This window comes from Populus trichocarpa, chromosome 14 (genome assembly GCF_000002775.5).
Source record: "Populus trichocarpa isolate Nisqually-1 chromosome 14, P.trichocarpa_v4.1, whole genome shotgun sequence".
Classification (NCBI taxonomy): domain Eukaryota; kingdom Viridiplantae; phylum Streptophyta; class Magnoliopsida; order Malpighiales; family Salicaceae; genus Populus; species Populus trichocarpa.
In genome coordinates this window covers 9,489,034-9,506,724 of record NC_037298.2, presented here as the reverse complement: position 1 = coordinate 9,506,724, position 17,691 = coordinate 9,489,034, and the positions used below count along the sequence as shown (strand labels likewise).

Sequence of the window (17,691 nt, the reverse complement as noted above, 5' to 3'; positions counted from 1 at the left end):
TAGGGTGATGATTGGCTGTACTTGTAGTGCTTTCTTCAACACATTGTATTTACAAGACTTCAACACTTGCACGCTAGCATTCAGAAAGGCGTTAATACTGTAGAAAATTGAAGAGGGAGAGGCGTAAGGGTGGCCATGAGGAGCTAGTCGTTAATGGCCTTGTACTTGAAAGAGAGATTGACCAAATAAAATATATGATGACGAGCATGGGAGGTTCTTGGCATGGAGTGGGAATGGTATAGTTTATTTCTTCAAGCAAGGGCTTCTCTTCGTGCTTTAATTCCAAGGAAGGATTGATTGTATTCAGAGCAAAATGCTGGTGTTTTCTTACTTGTGGTTGGAGGCCCAACATCAAGTCTAAAGAATAGTTTTTTCTTTATTCGTGGGAAAGCAAAACATAAATAAATAAATAAAAAATACAGAAAATTTTAAATACTAAGACTTAAAACATACTTCAATAAATGTAATAGATACACAAGTATTAAAACAAGGGGAGGTAACGAATGGTTTTTAAAGTATTTTTTTATTTAGAAATATATTAAAATAATATATATTTTTTTAATTTATTATTAATATCATCGTATCAAAACGGTCTAAAAATATATATAAAATAATTTAAAATATTTTTTAATTTTGATCTATTTTTTTTTGAGCCGCAATTCCAAACAGAAACTCAACCTACACCTACTAGTATCCAAATCTAAAATATGGTTTAAACCGAGAAACATATCTTGAAATTCTTACAAAAGCCGAGTTAAATTATTTAATATAATGTAATTAAAGTTCAAATGGAATCTAAATATTGTTAATGCAAATCTGAATATAAGCTAGTAAATGATAAAGTTCAGCGAATAGTACTCATCCAATTAATCAAAGTAAAGACAAATTCAAAATCAAAGTGATAATCATTCGAATCATTTATTTGAGTTTGTTTGAAAGAATTAACGAAAAATTCGAAATGAAATTAGTTATGGTCACTTATGTTTCCAAAGAATCTGTGATGATTTCTTAACTTTCCGGATTCAAATCTTGAATTAATATTCAAAAGAATTATTAAAATTTTCTGATTATATCAGACCAATATAGAGATGTATCTCCAAAATTATTCAAGAAGAGATTCAGATTTAAGTAATGCATAGGCTAAGCAAGGATATGCTTATATATTGCAGGAAAAAGAGATTGGTATCCAAGAAGTTTTCCAGGAGTCACAAGTCAAACGTTTTATCACCTCCCTGTGCTCGGTGGGTTTATTGGTGCCGCTAAGGTTGTCACAGCAGTTTTCTAGCAGCCACCAGGACAGTATGCGGTGAAGGAGTCGTTAGCTTAAGAAAGAAAAATATGGAGTTTGGTGGCTTGTCTCCCAACAGGGCATCAAAATCATGAATGGTGGTGGCGTCTGGATTCCGGAACAAGAGTTGGGTCATGGATGTTGACCTGAGGCAAAGCCCGAAGGATCTCAGCTTTACCGCCCTTTTTTGGCGCATTGAACTCCAAGGCGAAGAATCTACCAGCCGACGGCATCTCATCGGTGTCTACTGCACTGTGAAAATTTGACAAAGATAGTGAGTGACCAAGCGACCAGTCTTTACTGCATATCTTCATCAACCACCGGGCACCAGCACTGATCGACATTATAGGGCATGTTTCGCCAATATTAATCCACGCAATTAAGAGCATGCTCCGCCCTTGAAATGGTGGAATCTACGAGCATCTCTCACAACAATCTCCCTTCCGGTAACCTTAGAGATGAACTCAGTAGCAGTATGGCAATCCCCACGTACACTAGGACTTTCCCTTGTCCTAATTAATTACACTCTCAATTTAGAGACCAAACGCAATGGCCAACTTCTCCCTGTGCAAGGACAGCATGTTCTCCTTTGTCTCCTCTCCTCCACAAAATGCAATACAAGGTTTGTATCTGGTGTGTACCCTTCTTGGCGAATCCTGTCCATCAATCTATCTTTCCATAATAAATCAGAGAAAGAAGCTAAGAATTAAAAGCGGAAAAAGCCAGAAAAAAAACTTTTCTAGCTTAAGTTAAGCTTCCACATTTCACATAAAGATCAACCAGGGCAGTTTCAACCACTAGTCTTGATTGTAGAAGAACCCACAAGTTTTGATTCCATGAACTGCACGTGCGAGCTGGAAAGATGCTAGAATAGACACATTCAAAACAGCATCACTGATGAGTCTATATCCCTCACCTAACATCTGCCAAAGCAATGAAAACCCTTATTCACAGCGGTCATTCTCCGAGCAAGCGCCAATAACGGCACTCCACGAAACAACATTTCTGTCAGGCATTTCATCAAACACGTGGCGAAAAAGATCATACTGCTCACATTTACCATACATGGAAATGAGAGAATTGGAAATAAAAACATAAGACTGGTACCCAAACTTAACAACATCTTGATGAACACGAAGGCCGAATTCAAAGTGCCGAAGACAGCCGCAGGCCCTGATAACAAAAGGGAAGGTGATATGGTCGGGTTTGAATGCCCAGTTTTAGCATTTGTTGGTACAAAAGAAGGGCATGATAGTAATAGGAATAATGAACAAAGCCGCGGGTCATGACATTCCAGAGGAAGAGACCGGTGGATGGGGTAGAAGAGAAGATGGAGCGGGCGTAAGAAATGGAGCCCAAAGAGGCGTATCGGGCAATGAAGTTGGTGGTAAGAAAGTCAAGGTTGTGGGGGAGGTGGTATTTGAGCATGGAGGCATGGACTGTTTAGATGGAATGGAGAGAGGTGCCGTATTGCTTGATTAGTGATATATGCACATGGTGTTTTTGCTACAGACACTGCAGAAACCAATGGCTTGCGCTCTTGAGGGAGGGAGGGAAATCTTCTTAGCTTACGAACAAACCTGTACGATGAATCATCATATACTTAGTTCTGTAATATGATTCTGTTGGGCATTTTCCTTTCTACTTTAAATGCAACGAAACAGCTTAATCACGAAGCCAAGAACATCCAACGACAGCATTTCCAAATCACAACCAATTTAGCCAGCTCAAGCGTGTCTGAACAAATTAAAGGCAAGTGATTGACATGAAAAGGATTTGAGCAATGAATATGCCCATGCTCTACTTCCTTTTTTCGATACAAACATAAAAATAACTATGCTCTTTCATTGAATCAAATGAGAGCAAGTATATACAACAATAATGCCACCCACACCTTTCCAAAGCTAACAAGAATGCTTCATCCTTGACATAAAATCAGTTGATCCTAAACCTCTAAACAATGCGTGCTCCTTACAGCAATGGCATTTTTTTTCTTCCAAAAAATAATAATAATAATAAAAAAACGATTCCTTCCTGGTGAACTTGCAATGTTGTTTGCTATTTGTACTACTACAATCAAAGGGTTTGAGGAAGCACTGGGTTTGTTTCTAATACATTTACACCATCATCATCCATTGAAATCTTACTCCAACCAGAATTTCTCAGGGAAAAAAACTTAGGTCGGTCAAAGACGGTTCCTCTGAAGCCAGTTATTTTTGAAGACACCATGGGCATCACAAGAACAGCAGATGCATTGATGGAATCCTCTCCGAAACCTAGTGATAATGAACAAGCAGTCTGCAAGAAAAGCAGGGTTAGCTTTCGTGAATAATTAATTCATATTTATCCGCATAAAGTTTCAGAAGAAGAGAGAGCGTTTCAAATGGTGGCACCTTTGCCTTGGCTAACACCTCTTTAATTTTTATCACCATTGCTTGCGCGAATGATCTCGGATCTTTATTTTGTGCATCTTCGGATGAGATGACCAGCCTGTAAAAGATAAAATATGCAACAAAAACCAGTGAAAACCATATATGGACTAATATAGTGTGGCCTGTATATATATATATGACAGCCAACAATGCAACACACCAAAAACTAATTCCATCCGGCGGTATACAAGTTGAAACCATGCCAAAACATAAAACTTCTACTCTAATTTGTTCACATTGCACAGTACATAAACAGAAACTGAAAGAAGTTTCAAAGAAATTTTAAAAAGATTTTAAGTTATAAGCGTAGAAGTATCGAAGAGGATTCCCATTATTCATTTAACTAAATTTCCCTTCCCATATTATGAACTGAACAGAATATGGGTGGTTCAGAATAGAATCTTAATCAATATCTGAAAATATCATTTCTATAGAATATATATGTACAGTACCTGTCTGTTTCAATTGAAATGCTTGAAGACACAACTGGAACCAAAGATGCATTATCTTTGACCTCTCCACCTGACAATATGCAATTAAGTTTAAAATTTTGTTCTCTGTAGACAGAAACTGTGAGAAACTTTATCAAAACTACCTCTGGACTCATCTGGTGCAAGCAGAGAAATTCCAACGAATACGGATGTCATCCCTAGTATGAACATTGTTGTCCTTAGCGCATCAAATACCTGTTCCAAGTAGCAATAAGTTTGCCAGGTGAACTATATCCTACTTTTTAGGTTACACGAAACCAGTTAAATAAATAACCTTCCAATGAAGGAGATACCAGCATTATACATGCATTAAATACAACACAATGTACATGGACTAGCCATCTGCATGCAGATCACACTCATCCAGGAATTCTACATATTAGGACATGAGGGCGGACACATTCTGTGTCAGATCAGTGCTCTAACATGGGAATTGTACCAATTGACAGGTACTCAAATGAAATAAAACCGAGATAAACAGGTTGCTCAGTGTTCCATGCAGAGATGTTCTCGGCTAACTTTGATTAATGGAAAGAGGAAGGGGAAGAAATTCATCACTCAATTCATCACTAGAATTCATAGAACAGATAAATTTTTTTAAATAAATTACAAAGGATAAGGTTTTCCACTGGTTGCCAAACTCTCTTTGAGGTTCACCTTCAATACAAGCATCAATGACCAAACTACATTAACTCAACAGAGAGTGAGAGAGGGAGAACCTGGTATTCCTGAAAATATACAAATCCTGTACAAATGGAAAAGAAAGTCCAAACAATCTGAAACATCGGCACAATGAGAATTGCATCAAAGAGTGCCAATCCTTCATTCAACCTTGTCATCTGCGCAAGAAGGAAGTGGGACAGAATTAGATGATTGGTACATTGCTATCTCCACCATATTGCAAATAAGAAGAAACAAATTGACTTATATTATCTTACCCAAAATCCGGCTGTACTAAGAAATAGAAGAAGTATGGAGTAAGTAAACCAGCTGTGCAGCTGATAATCACTAGACATGGCCAATCTTAACAGATTGGAGCTGTAAGCAAAACACTTGCCATCAGAATAAAATGTGAATGCCCAATTATAGTGCTCTCATCTCAGAAAGAGAGGGATATTTTACGCAAAAACTTACAGAGATTTGGCAAACAATACTGAGCACGATCCTACCGCACCTGAAACTACAGCATAGGAGAAAGGAAGCAACATTTGCCAATAAGGTCTAAGATCTTGTCCTGAAATGGCAAGTATAATTTCTCCTCTCCTGCATATTATTGCCAAGGTTAAATGTGAAAAGCAGAAAGATTGTGACTTGAAAATTCATCCCCCAAACAAATGCGAAAATGATAACCAATCTCCAAATCTCACCTGTAAATGTAGTGGTGCAAGGCAACAAGAAGTATTAATACCAGACAGTAAAAGAGGAATGTCATATTGCTGTATTTCTCTGCCAACTGCTCTGGTGTGTACACTGATAAGAAACAAATGGCAAGAAATTTAGTTTTCTAACCATAAAATAAGCACTAACCAAGTCTTATAGCTGTGGCTTGTAGGTACAGCCATGTGGATAAAGCAGAATAATGCGAATGATTTATACTTATGGATCAAGTGTGGTGGAAGAATATAAAGAATGCTGGAAATGAAAAATACACAATTAGAAGCATTGCTCTTTATCTAAGATGGGATATCCATTTTCTAAAAAACTCAATTAATTAATTCTCATACTTTTACGAAAAAAACTAAAGGAAAATAAAGGGCATTATAATACACGCATGTACTTAATTATGCCATTCTAGAAAACTAAAGGTGTGTTCGTTGTGGGGGTAGAAGGGGTGAATAGTTACCATAGCAACTTTCACCTTCTTTAGATATTTTTGGTACAATTATGGGGACAGGGAAAATTTTAAGAAGGTTAGGGAAGAATAAAAGATTTTTCAAGGGGATTTTAATTTTTTTTGGTTTTTATGCCTTTTCTCTCTTTTTTGAATTTAATTCTACCTTCTCTTCTTTTTCTTTCAACCTCACATCTAGGACAATCAATTATATTATTTATTTAACAATTGCATTTAATTTAAATTTTGTTTTCACTTATATTGGGATTTGAGACCCACTATTACCCGCATAATTTTTTCAACTCCTACCAAAGTCCTTAACACTTAACCCCTTAACACTTTTTACACACTTTAACATTTCACCATTGAATCTTACTCCCTTTACATTTCCCATCCAACCTTTTCACCCGATACCAAACGCAAGAGACAGTAAAGGACATTAAACGTAACATGTTTCAAGAGCCAGTCAAGTACCAGGAGACTGATGGTTGCCAAAAGCAACAAGAAATATATTTCCAAGAACAATAAAGGCTGTGGCTACCAGGACTCTGAAAAAAGAAAGAGAATATCAATCAATTGGAATCAACTTAGTAACAGCAATGTGGTGAGTGAAATGTTAAATTGTGCTATAATCTTCAAAATTTGTGTCACTTCTCATTTCACATACTTGACAGTGACCATTTTGTTCAACACGAAGTAAGCAAATGCAATGTTTGATACAAATTGAATAGATCCCAAGGCTGCAAGAAGCGACTGCACAGAAAGAAGAGAAGGTAAAGAAAAATGAAATGAACAACTAATAGAAAGGAGGGGAAAAAAACTTTTTCACAAAGTTCTAGAAAATGAAACTCCATCATTGCATATCAGAAGGACTGTGGGAATACATGATCTGTAACTGACCTGAGCAGCATATCCAAAGGAAATGAAATTAAGACAATTCCCAAGAAAGAAAAATAGAATACCTGCATAACACAAAGCACACATATTTAAGCTAAAGATCACATACAAGTCATTCCCTTGTACTTCTTAGAGAAAACTCCCATGCATAACTAAAAAACAATGAGACAAGTCCATACCAACTCTCCATGTCTGGAAATATATGATAGGCTTCACAGGAACCTTCCCACTTGTTCCCACATTGTCTTGCGTGGAATGCCTCTCTCTCTGTGAATAATTTAGCCAGATTCTTTAAAGCTTTCTAAGCTATGTGAAGATGTAAAGTGAAGATGTAAAGTGAAGCTATTAAATCAGTAGTTGATGTTGGAAATTGAACCCAGCAGTTCTAGGATATTTGGAATCCAAGTCAATATGTAAGTAGGACTTGTACAATGTAATTGTCTGAATAGGAGTTCCATACTAGTTGGTTTAGGACTTTTAAGGGTCAATAACTCTAGTATAAAAATATGGGTTGGTCCTCATTTATTTGTGTCCAATCTGTGTAAAACAAAAGAAAACCATGTGTGTAGTAGTGGTATGGAAAAAGAAATAGAAACTACGTAGAGTAAAATTAAGGATCCAGGGAAGTGCCACCGTAAGTTAAGCTGTGTGCAGCAACTTGTCTGTGTGGGTTGTCTAGGTTGTGTGGCAACCATGGTGCAAGCTGTGTGGGCCACAATTTGTGTGTGTTGAGTGTGGCAGCTCAGTTCCGAGAATTAAAATTAAAATGCCAGCATTCATTTCTACTCGATAAATCAGTGTTTGTGTGTTAACACTTTTTACTTCTCTGCAATTGGCATCAGAGCCAATTCACAGTGCATTCAAGGAAACATAAAATTGTGATTTCCTTGAGTTCATGTCTCCAAGTGGCGTGTATCACAAGAAAGCTAAGTCTATTAATCTCCATGCTAAAATTAAAGGTTGATGGCAGCCTAGAACTTTACATCAAGTGAACCTAAAATCAGTTCAGCTCATCTCCACAGTAAACTCGTACCAAAGTGAAATGCATATTATGATGGAGCTGGCCACAAAGACAGTAGATTGTATTATGTATATGTCATAGCATGCTTGAGCAGCATTGAACCCCATAAACTTTTCAGTGATGGAAAAAATGTTAAGTCAAAGAACGGAGACGAATTGTAACAAAATGAAGTCGACATACCTCATTATGACCCAATTTAAGAAGGTTAGTCCCAAAGTTGATAGCAATGCTGCCAAAAAGATTGATAAAAGCTCCGATGACCCACTCCCCCATGGCTTACAAAATCTAAAGCAGTGAAGCAGGCAGCCCACATGCAGTTGAAATGCCAAGCAATGCAATGCTGTGAGATTGATTATTAACTATTCAGATGCAAGGAAACATGACAAAACTCTCTCAGGTTCGTAACTGATCCGGCATCACCCAGTTCAAGCAAACAATTTGCCTAGAACCCACATTGATGTGCTTTCAATTAATAATAACCTGAAAATATACAAAGAGCAGATGATGGCATGAAAATTCAAACCCAGCACAGAAAGATCATATCTAAACCAAACCCTTTAATGTTTTTCCATAAAAAGAATCAATAAATAAATAAACACAAATGAAAGGCATGGTTGTTGAGATTTATTAGCTAACACTGATTACATGGACGATCCACCAAAACGAGAAAGAGAAAAATTGGAATAGATCTAAACTACTCCGTCGATCAGAGAAATAAATTCCCAGATCAAATAATAAATTAATCATCTTCTAGTATAATCCTCCGATTAAAAGTAAGGAGCGGAATTTTAACCGAAAGCAGAAAAAAAGAAGATTGCGGAGCCTTACCTTGCAATGATCCAGAAAACAGCGTCTCTTTCTTTTGTTGTACGTGTTAACTAGTGTATAAGAAAAATTATGAGAAATCAATCAACGTGTAGCTCCTCAGGTACGGTCGTGGCAAAGATGAAGATGAAGAGTCAATAGCAAAATCGTGAGAACTCTGCCTCAGCGACCGCTCTTTCTTTTACCTCCGCACTCAACTGTCGGCTGAATAATCTTCCACGCGTGGTCCTGCCATTATTACCATATGTCCCTCTTTTTTTTTTAACATCTATGTCCTTTTTTTATGATAAAAAATATTTTTTGAATTAATTTATATATCTATTAAAATTATTTTTTTCAAAGGATCTAAGAATATATCCTTTTGAATGTAATAAATTTTTAAACTTGTAAAATTAAAAAAAAATAGAGCAAAAATTATTAATTAACACAGATAGAAATGTCTTGAGTACTTCAATTTTTAATTTCATGTTCTTACAATAAATAAATTTTCAATCTTATAATAATCATAAAATAACTTAAAAATAATTATTTAATATTTATGAAAATTATAAATTTCACCATTGATAAATAACCTCATTCCAGTATATTCTTCAACAATTTTGATTAAAAAAAACACTAATAAATATTTATAAAATAAAAAATAATAAAATATTTATTTGAGATTGTGATAATTTCATAAAAAATAAAATAAAATAAATTATTAACATTAAATTTTTAATTTCATGCTCTTAATACTTCGAATAAATAACTTTTCGATCTTATAATAATTATAAAATAACTTTAAAATAATTATTTAAAATTTAATATTTATGAAAATGGTAAATTTTACCATTAATAAATCACCTCATTCTAGTATTTGTTTCAATAATTTGACCATTCATTGTCAGAAAAGAAAAGAAAGAGGAGATAATATTGACCATTCAATTTTGCAATCCAAGTGACGACAAAAAGGAAAAAGGAAGAAAAGTAAAAAAAAAAAGAGAGAGGGAATATTCAATATTGGGAGGCTAACACGAGCGTACCAACAAACACGTGCGAGATGCAAAACGGGTGCGAGACCACTATCAAACCGGGCTCCTCCAGTTTTTTTTTAAAAAGGTTTTGCCGCGGCATCGTTTCATTCGAAAACCGGCGTGGGATACGGAGATGAGCACAATCGGCGGCGCCGGAGGAGATTATGATTCCAAAGAAGAATGGACCGAATTTGAATGGTCGGAAGATGGGCTCTCAATTATAGAGAATATTGAGGAGCAAAGTTACCAGATTCATCCATCGATTAAACAAGAAGAAGAAGAAGAAGATGGAGATGGTGGTGATGGGAGTTTCTCTGCGGAATTCTATCGGTGTGGAACCGATTGGTCTTGCCTGTCGCCGGCGGCTGAAGTAGTTGAACCTTCCCATTCAAGAAATCTGAAACAGGCGAATCTATGGCAGATGTGGGGCCAAAACAAACCTTCTTCCCTTTCCTCTCCGCCTCCGAAGAAGAAGCTGAAGCCAACTCAATTTTGCAGCCAAGGCAAGGCGGCTTCCTCGTCTCCTAAGCATAACCGCCCTCGCGCTTGCCCTTTCTATAAACGGATTCCAGGTAATTCCTCTGCTCTTATTTCGCTATTTTAATTTTGCTTGTTGCTTTAAAAAATTAATATTATTATTATTATACAAACAAACAGATACAGGTTTCTCAGTTGATGCATTCCGGTATGGTCCGATCCCAGGATGCTCTGCGTACTTCCTGACCCACTTCCATTATGATCATTACGGTGGCCTTACCAAAGGATGGTCTCATGGCCCTATTTATTGTACTCCTCTCACTGCTCGCCTCCTTACAATCTGTCTCTCCCTCAATTCCTTGTAATCTTCCACTCAAAATTTTTTTTTTTTTTTTTTTTTTACGCTTTGATTGATTGATTGAGGTTGTTTTTACTTTTAATGCTTCTGAACCGCGCAGATATATTCATCCATTGGAACTTGACACAGAATATGTTATTCAAGGAGTTAAAGTAACATTACTAGAAGCTAATCACTGTCCCGGTGCTGCTCTCCTTCATTTCCGTCTCCCGACTGGACTCTGCTATTTGCACACTGGAGATTTCAGGGCTTCTAAACTTATGCAGGCCCATCCACTTCTTGCAAACAACAGAGTTAACGTGCTTTACTTAGATACAACCTATTGCAATCCAAAGTACAAGTAAGATAAACAAGCTTCTTTGATTATTTTTTTTTGATGTTGTTCGGATATGTTTACATTGCAATTTCTGTTTCAGGTTTCCTTCTAAGGAAGATGTGTTGAGTTATGTTGTTAGAGTTACTAAGAGTTCTCTCAAAAAGCAACCTAAAACCCTTGTTGTTGTCGGAGCGTATAGTATTGGCAAAGAGAGTGTTTATCTTGCCATTTCCAAGGCATTAGGGGTATGCTTCTTCTTGTTTCATCAGACAACATTTTTATTTTCATTTGGTCGATCTTTTGCATTTTCAGTTTCCTGGATCAATCAGGAAGCCACTTGCTTCACAACATTTATGGCTTTTCTAGTCTGTGATTATCATACACATTGACATCAAGTATAATTTCATCTGCGTGTTCTGTGGAATATAAATGTTATTGAAAAGTTGTCATGATTGTCTGTAGCATGTGGTCGATCTTTTTTTTTTCAGGTTCCCCACACGAAAACCTAATTAAGATATTTGGAAAACAGAACACCTTTCCTCGGCTCTAGACCACAAAGTAGGAAGGACTAAATGATAACAGAATTCATGAATTCAGTTTCCTTCATTAAGAAAAAAGAGGACCAAGAAATAAAAAATCTTGGAATCAGTTGAACGTTAATTGTTTCAAATCATTTCAGGTTAAAATATATGCAAATAATTCAAGGAGACGGATTCTGCAATCTTTTGGTTGGCCTGATCTTTCGACGAATCTTTGTACAAAAGCTATAGACACATGTCTTCATGTGCTGCCCATATCTTCCCTGCGATATGAGGTCTGATTCCAGGCTTTTTACCTTTTTTGTCTTGAGAACTACATCTTCATTGTGTTGATCCATCATCAAACTTTGTTGTTCCTTAAGACCTTGAAGGATTACTTGAAGAATCATGTAAATCAGTATGCAGCAGTTTTGGCATTCCGGCCAACAGGTGAAAATATACTGATTTTCTTATGTGTTTAGCTCTGATTTTTTTCCCTCTGTTTTGGACAGTTGCAAGAAAATTCTGCTGAACAGAAATATATGTTTTCATTTATCTTGGTTCACTCATCCAGGCTGGACTTACTCAGAAGGTTTAGGCAGAGAGCTTGATCTAATTAGGCCTAGCACTAGAGGCAACATCACAATATATGGTGAGACAATTTGGATTTGCAGTTCCTTGAACTAACATAATATTTTATATTCTGATCCAACCTTGTGTACTTGCTTCCAGCTGTTCGAGAGGCTGATTTTTGGTCCTCTAGTGTTTCAATGTTTTAATTGAAACAAAAATCCTAGTTTCTTTGTAAGAATTTCTGTTAGGCATGATGATTATCAAGGTTTCCTTAATCACTTTTGCAGGAGTTCCATACAGTGAGCACTCTAGTTTCACAGAGCTGAGAGACTTTGTCGAGGTCTATCTCTTAAATCTAATCATCATATCCATCTCTACATTCTTAAGAAACGCCAGCTATTGTCCATACTCTGCACATATTGTATGCTAATGGATCTGCCATTTTCCGTTCTGATTTCCAGTTTTTGAAGCCTGACAAGATAATTCCTACAGTAAATGTTGGGAATCCAGATAATCGAGATAAGATGCAATCTTATTTCCGGGAATGGCTTAAAGGGTAGTGCCCCTGCAGGAATCGATGATGTAAATTTGTGGAAGTAAAGAAATTTGGACTAAGCGGTTCTATGGTAAATTTGGGTTGCCAAATGATTAGCCTTGATATAAAGCTTCACCATTCATCTACAGGGCGTGTTCAAAGTAGTCTCTCTTACGCGTGTATATTTTGCTGGAATTTCGTAAGAAACAAAAGTGAAGCATCCATGATCCAAGCTGCTGACTTTCCCCTTGATACAGTTATAGATAATCTTGTAGTCAATCTTCATTTATCTGACTATTTAAAATTGTTTGAGAATTTATACATGAGCAAATGAAATCCTGCTGGTTATATTTTTTGTTATTTTTCTTATTGTTGTTCAACATTATCATCTTAATTCCAGACAACAGATTCTTGGTGGCTGCTCCCACTTTGTCATAAATTCATTAAAAAAATATCCAATCAAGGAAAAAATAATTCTAAGTATCAAAATAAACAATAATTCACTACTTGAATCCACTAAATTATGAGAAATGCACAATGTATAGCGCTTGAGTGTTTTCCCCTCAGGGCTTAATTTTTTTTTAATTCCTTCTTATACAAAATCAATTATACAAATTATACATTTAACCAGCCTTTGGATGTATTGTCAAAGTTGCAGTGAACATATGGAGAGTAATAGTATGCAATAATTACACTGACACAGGGGAGGGAACTGCAGGGGGGACCCGATTTTCGGTGGGAATCTCAACAAACTCAGAGAGGATTGCTCGGAACTCATCACCGGTCATAGTTTCCTTCTCAAGGAGGACTTCCACAATCTTATCAATGGCTTCACGGTTGCTCCTTATGTGACTCAAAGCAATTTCATATGCACCGTCTGATATCCTCTTCACAGCAGCATCAATGTCTTCTGCGAGCTTTTCTGACATCGAATTCCTTGCCATCATTCTCATGAAGACATCAGCGCTTTGAGCTGATGCATCCATTAGTGACCATGGTCCAATTTCTGACATTCCAAACGTGGTTACCATCTGTAACCACAGGATCAAAAAACACTCCTCATTTCAATTAAATTCTTCTTGATGAAATATGCAAAAGGGCATGCAGAAATACATACAAAAAGCAAGACAGATATGCCACACAAATCACCAAAAGAAGAAAGGAAAAGACATGGCAAATGTGACTTCAAATTAGGATGAAATTCTAGACTCCAGATACTGTCTTTAACTCAAGAGCTGATCCAGATTATGTTGACTTATCAACTAACTAAAAGAGAATCCTTCCATCTTACGGAAATTGGAATATTAAATGCACAGATCCCATTTCCTACTCCAAAAGGACATTACATAAATTGACATAGTAAAACTGATCTTTGTAGAACAAAGTGAACACTGGTCAACGCGTATAAAATTGAAATTTTTGGTTACCTGCTTAGCCAGACCCGTGATCTGCTGCAAATCACCGGCTGCCCCTGTGGTCACCTCAGGCTCACCAAATATCACTTCTTCAGCAGCTCTGCCACCTAATCCTCCAACTATTCTTGCAAAAAGTTGTTGCTTAGAGATCAATGTGGGGTCATCTGTAGGAATAAACCAGGTGAGGCCCCGTGCCTGGCCACGTGGAATTAGGGTGACTTTCTGAACCGCATCATGCCCTGGAGTCAAAGTTCTGAATAAAACAATAAAGAGTGTTATGGAAGTTTATTTTCCAAAGAAGTAGATATCTCAACTGATGCAAACGATGATACTCTAGGTAGAGAGATGATTTTGGATGTGGAGAAGAAGAGGTGGTCAAATGAGGGAAGTGGTGCAGGAGTAATAACAAGGAAAAAGGATCAGCTTCTAGTTAGTTTTCAGATTTTCAGATGTTTTACAGGGAATTTTGGGAAACAGGTTAGATGTAGTAGAGAAGTTGTGGCTTTATACTGGAGGAGACTTTTCTTGATGATGCAGTTCATCTATGTCAACTGAGATAGATTAGAATGTAGCATAGTAGAGACCAAGCATCTTAAGTTACTAAGAACATGACCGTTATTTTTCCACTTTCAGTGTAGATGCCAGTCAAAAGTTTGAAAACAAGTCAGGTTCTCTTTCCCTTTTTTGAACATGATTCTTGAGCTATCCTTGGAAATTAGGGTTTTATGGTCTCTATCCTTTCATATTCTCGATGAAATTACTTTTGAGTTTCAAATTTCTACTGCTATTGAGTTCAGAGATTTCAAGAGTCGTTTATATTGCTGCTTTCAGTTCTCCACGATCAAGTTTTTATAACGGAATTGATTTGCCAGCTCTATTACTACTTCTCAACTTTAGTTTAGCATCAAATGGAGTTCCTGGCATTACTGCTCGGTTCCAAATTCTAATTTGATTTACTCCATCCAATAATTTATAATTTATAAAGATAAAAAACTAAATCTAACTCGGAAATATCTCCCTTACCCGCAAACAGCATGCCCAACTTCATGATATGCAACGAGACTTTTACTCTTTCCATCCGTCATAACAGTTCCTTCCATTCCAGCGACAATCCTGTCAATTGAATCATCAATCTCTTTAGATGAAATTGCTGTCTTTCCACGCCGACCAGCTAGAATAGCTGCCTCATTCAAGAGATTTGCAAGATCAGCCCCACTGAAACCAGGTGTTCTCATGGATATCACATCAAGAGACACATCAGCATCAAATTTCTTATTGCCGGCATGAACTTTTAGTATCTCTGTTCTTCCTCGAATATCCGGGACATCAACAGTCACCTGCAAATTGGCATTTTTATAATGAGGACTGCCCCAAAGAACAATAAATAACCAATAAGAACATGGTAGCATATTCTTACCTGTCTGTCAAACCGTCCTGGCCTCAACAAGGCAGAGTCGAGAATGTCCGCCCTGTTAGTTGCCGCAATAACAATGATGCCAGTATTACCCTCAAAACCATCCATTTCTGTCAGAAGCTGGTTTAGTGTCTGCTCTCTTTCATCGTTTCCTCCACCGATTCCTGTTCCTCTTTGCCTTCCCACAGCATCAATTTCATCCACAAATACAATGCAAGGAGCATTCTCTTTGGCCTTCTTGAAGAGATCCCGGACTCTAGAGGCTCCAACACCGACAAACATCTCAACAAACTCCGAACCTGAAATGGAGAAAAATGGAACACCCGCTTCACCAGCAATTGCCTTGGCCAGAAGAGTTTTCCCAGTACCTGGAGGCCCAACAAGAAGAACGCCTTTTGGAATGCGAGCCCCTACTGCAGTGAATCTCTCAGGCTTCTTAAGAAACTCCACTACCTCCATGAAATCCTGCTTCGCTTCATCCACTCCAGCAACATCATCAAATGTCACACCAGTGCTTGGTTCCATTTGGAACTTTGCCTTAGATTGACCGAAAGCTAAGGGGAAACCAGGCCCACCAGGCCCACCCATTCCTCCTGATGAACGTCGAGAAAGAAGGAACAGGCCTCCAATTAAGATTAAAGGAAATGCCAGATTCCCAATCAAGTTGAATAGCAAGGAACCTGATTCTTCCTGAGCATTATGTGCAGCAAAGTCAATGTTCTTCTCTCTAAACTTCTGAAGAAGCTCTTGGCTGAGCCCTGGAAGTTGAACACGAACTCGCTGCACCCGGTTACCCAACTCAGGTGAAACAGCCTCTACGATAGCAATGGTTCCATTCTCAAACAAGTCTACCTTTTCCACCCTATCCTTATCCAAATACTCCAAAAACCTAGAATATGACATCCTGGAGGAAGAAACCCCTTGGTCATCAGCAATTGCTTTCCCACCTCCTAGCAAAGTGGATCCAACAATCCCAACATTCCCAATCAACAGCTTCAGAAAACCCCTTCTTCCTTCATGCCGTCTCTTGTCCAAAACTGCCTTAACAGTTAAAATTCTTGAAGTCTTACATAACGGAACACTGGTAGAAACAAAAAGATGACTGCCACAGAACTCCTTCGTCAAATTCCGTTTGGCATTACTGGTCGATAAACCATTTCCTACAAGGCATGCCGACGACGCTGCCATCTGGTAGCAGACGAAAGCAAATAACAATCCCAGAAATACAAAACGTACAAAGGTCAGTATTCTAACATCCAACAACATACAAAAGATGTCTCGATATTCAAATTGCTGACAATTTCCAATCAATTCAATTGAATATAAAATAACAGTAATATCAGTTCTTTACAGCAAAAAGTAAAACAAAAATTAAATCAATTCAATTGAATATAAAATAACAGTAATATCAGTTCTTTACAGCAAAAGGTAAAACAAAAATTAAATCAATTCAATTGAATATAAAATAACAAAGTCTTAAACAATTATTTATTCCTAAAGAGAACTAGAAAAGGTGAAGAAGTAAGCATACCTTGAAGGAAGAAGGAAGGAAGGAAGGAAGGACGGAAGGAAACGAGGGATTGGAGAACACAGTTATACTAATAGTATCAAGTAGTGTGTTGTCAGAGTCAGAGTTCCGTTACGTGTTGGTGGACTGCCGTTAAAAAAAAAAAAAAAAAAAACTGAAATAAGTTTGGATGTGGTTTAGGAATGGTATACGTGGCGCTTTTTTCATGGCTGATTAATCACCCTCAACCCAACGCTAGATATTTCTTTTCTTTCTATTTTTTTGCTCTCGCTGTACATCCAACCCCAACCCCAAGCCATCTGCTATTTGTTTTTTCAAAAAAACTTTTTTTTTATTGTGTAAAATACTACAAATATAAATAGCAGTATTTTATATTCAATTTGCAAATAATGTATGATTTCAAAGGGTTTAATGATATTATAGTCTTGGGTTCCAGAATGGATAGTTGGGTTCTTTATACTTATTTTAATACTTTATCTCTCTATTCAAAACTAATGCGTGACAAAATCTAACGAAAGATAAAATTAAGAATTAAAAGAAAATATATCAAAAGAAGAAGAAGAAAGATGATGGAGAGAAGGAGGAAAATTAGGTGTTGAAAAAATTAAAACTTTCAAACTTTTATCAAATCATCATAATATAATTATAATTTCTAGAAATTTACATATAAATAATAAATAATAAAGCAACCAATTCTTGATATTTCATCGTCCCCGTCAATACATATGTGTGATCTGTTATGTAGATCTGGTATTTCTA

The 17,691-nt window shown here is 36.9% G+C and overlaps 4 protein-coding genes across 6 annotated transcripts; 1 reads left to right on the top strand and 3 right to left on the bottom strand.

The window, feature by feature from the left end:
• Positions 1-1,029: 1,029 nt before the first annotated feature.
• LOC127904284 (pentatricopeptide repeat-containing protein At1g15510, chloroplastic) lies at positions 1,030-2,884 on the bottom strand. The gene is given in 3 exon segments (XM_052447028.1): positions 1,030-2,496; positions 2,498-2,794; positions 2,861-2,884. Coding segments are annotated over 3 exon segments (732 nt in total). The 3' UTR covers positions 1,030-2,085.
• Positions 2,885-3,048: 164 nt separating this feature from the next.
• LOC7457996 (probable magnesium transporter NIPA8) lies at positions 3,049-9,016 on the bottom strand. Its single transcript, XM_002320361.4, has 14 exons — positions 8,789-9,016; positions 8,141-8,440; positions 7,119-7,206; positions 6,943-7,004; positions 6,710-6,795; positions 6,517-6,590; positions 5,579-5,681; positions 5,346-5,474; positions 5,150-5,249; positions 4,931-5,050; positions 4,316-4,406; positions 4,173-4,242; positions 3,682-3,778; positions 3,049-3,586 (listed from the first exon to the last, which is right to left on the bottom strand). The coding sequence occupies exons 2-14, from the start codon at positions 8,231-8,233 to the stop codon at positions 3,365-3,367; spliced, it is 1,335 nt and encodes a 444-aa protein (XP_002320397.4). The 5' UTR covers positions 8,234-8,440; positions 8,789-9,016; the 3' UTR covers positions 3,049-3,364.
• Positions 9,017-9,796: 780 nt separating this feature from the next.
• Positions 9,797-12,935, top strand: LOC7466282 (DNA cross-link repair protein SNM1). Of its 2 annotated transcripts, XM_002321027.4 has the most exons (9): positions 9,797-10,370; positions 10,456-10,636; positions 10,734-10,973; positions 11,050-11,194; positions 11,629-11,763; positions 11,851-11,917; positions 12,042-12,119; positions 12,328-12,380; positions 12,502-12,935. In XM_002321027.4, exons 1-9 carry the CDS (start codon positions 9,932-9,934, stop codon positions 12,598-12,600), a joined length of 1,437 nt encoding a protein of 478 aa, XP_002321063.4. In that variant the 5' UTR covers positions 9,797-9,931; the 3' UTR covers positions 12,601-12,935. The 2 variants fall into 2 exon arrangements, with proteins under 2 accessions (XP_002321063.4, XP_052302761.1); XM_052446801.1 differs by lacking the exon at positions 12,502-12,935 and having other exon boundaries at positions 12,200-12,380.
• A 129-nt stretch (positions 12,936-13,064) lies between these two features.
• Positions 13,065-17,080, bottom strand: LOC7457995 (ATP-dependent zinc metalloprotease FTSH 2, chloroplastic). Of its 2 annotated transcripts, XM_002320360.4 has the most exons (5): positions 16,936-17,080; positions 15,408-16,592; positions 15,014-15,327; positions 14,003-14,243; positions 13,065-13,606 (listed from the first exon to the last, which is right to left on the bottom strand). In XM_002320360.4, exons 2-5 carry the CDS (start codon positions 16,590-16,592, stop codon positions 13,265-13,267), a joined length of 2,082 nt encoding a protein of 693 aa, XP_002320396.4. In that variant the 5' UTR covers positions 16,936-17,080; the 3' UTR covers positions 13,065-13,264. The 2 variants fall into 2 exon arrangements, with proteins under 2 accessions (XP_002320396.4, XP_052302760.1); XM_052446800.1 differs by lacking the exon at positions 16,936-17,080 and having other exon boundaries at positions 15,408-16,634.
• Positions 17,081-17,691: the final 611 nt, after the last annotated feature.

Coding starts and splice junctions, on each gene's coding strand:
- LOC7457996 (XM_002320361.4), bottom strand. CDS start 8,233: ATGGGGGAGTGGGTCATCGGAGCTTTTATCAATCTTTTTGGCAGCATT. Junction 5,475..5,578: donor TTGCACCACTACATTTACAG/GTGAGATTTGGA, acceptor AATAATATGCAG/GAGAGGAGAAATTATACTTG. Junction 5,051..5,149: donor TTAGTACAGCCGGATTTTGG/GTAAGATAATAT, acceptor CTTCTTGCGCAG/ATGACAAGGTTGAATGAAGG.
- LOC7457995 (XM_002320360.4), bottom strand. CDS start 16,592: ATGGCAGCGTCGTCGGCATGCCTTGTAGGAAATGGTTTATCGACCAGT. Junction 15,328..15,407: donor CAGGACGGTTTGACAGACAG/GTAAGAATATGC, acceptor GCCAATTTGCAG/GTGACTGTTGATGTCCCGGA. Junction 13,607..14,002: donor TCACGGGTCTGGCTAAGCAG/GTAACCAAAAAT, acceptor CTGTGGTTACAG/ATGGTAACCACGTTTGGAAT.
- LOC7466282 (XM_002321027.4), top strand. CDS start 9,932: ATGAGCACAATCGGCGGCGCCGGAGGAGATTATGATTCCAAAGAAGAA. Junction 10,371..10,455: donor TTTCTATAAACGGATTCCAG/GTAATTCCTCTG, acceptor ACAAACAAACAG/ATACAGGTTTCTCAGTTGAT. Junction 10,637..10,733: donor TGTCTCTCCCTCAATTCCTT/GTAATCTTCCAC, acceptor TGAACCGCGCAG/ATATATTCATCCATTGGAAC.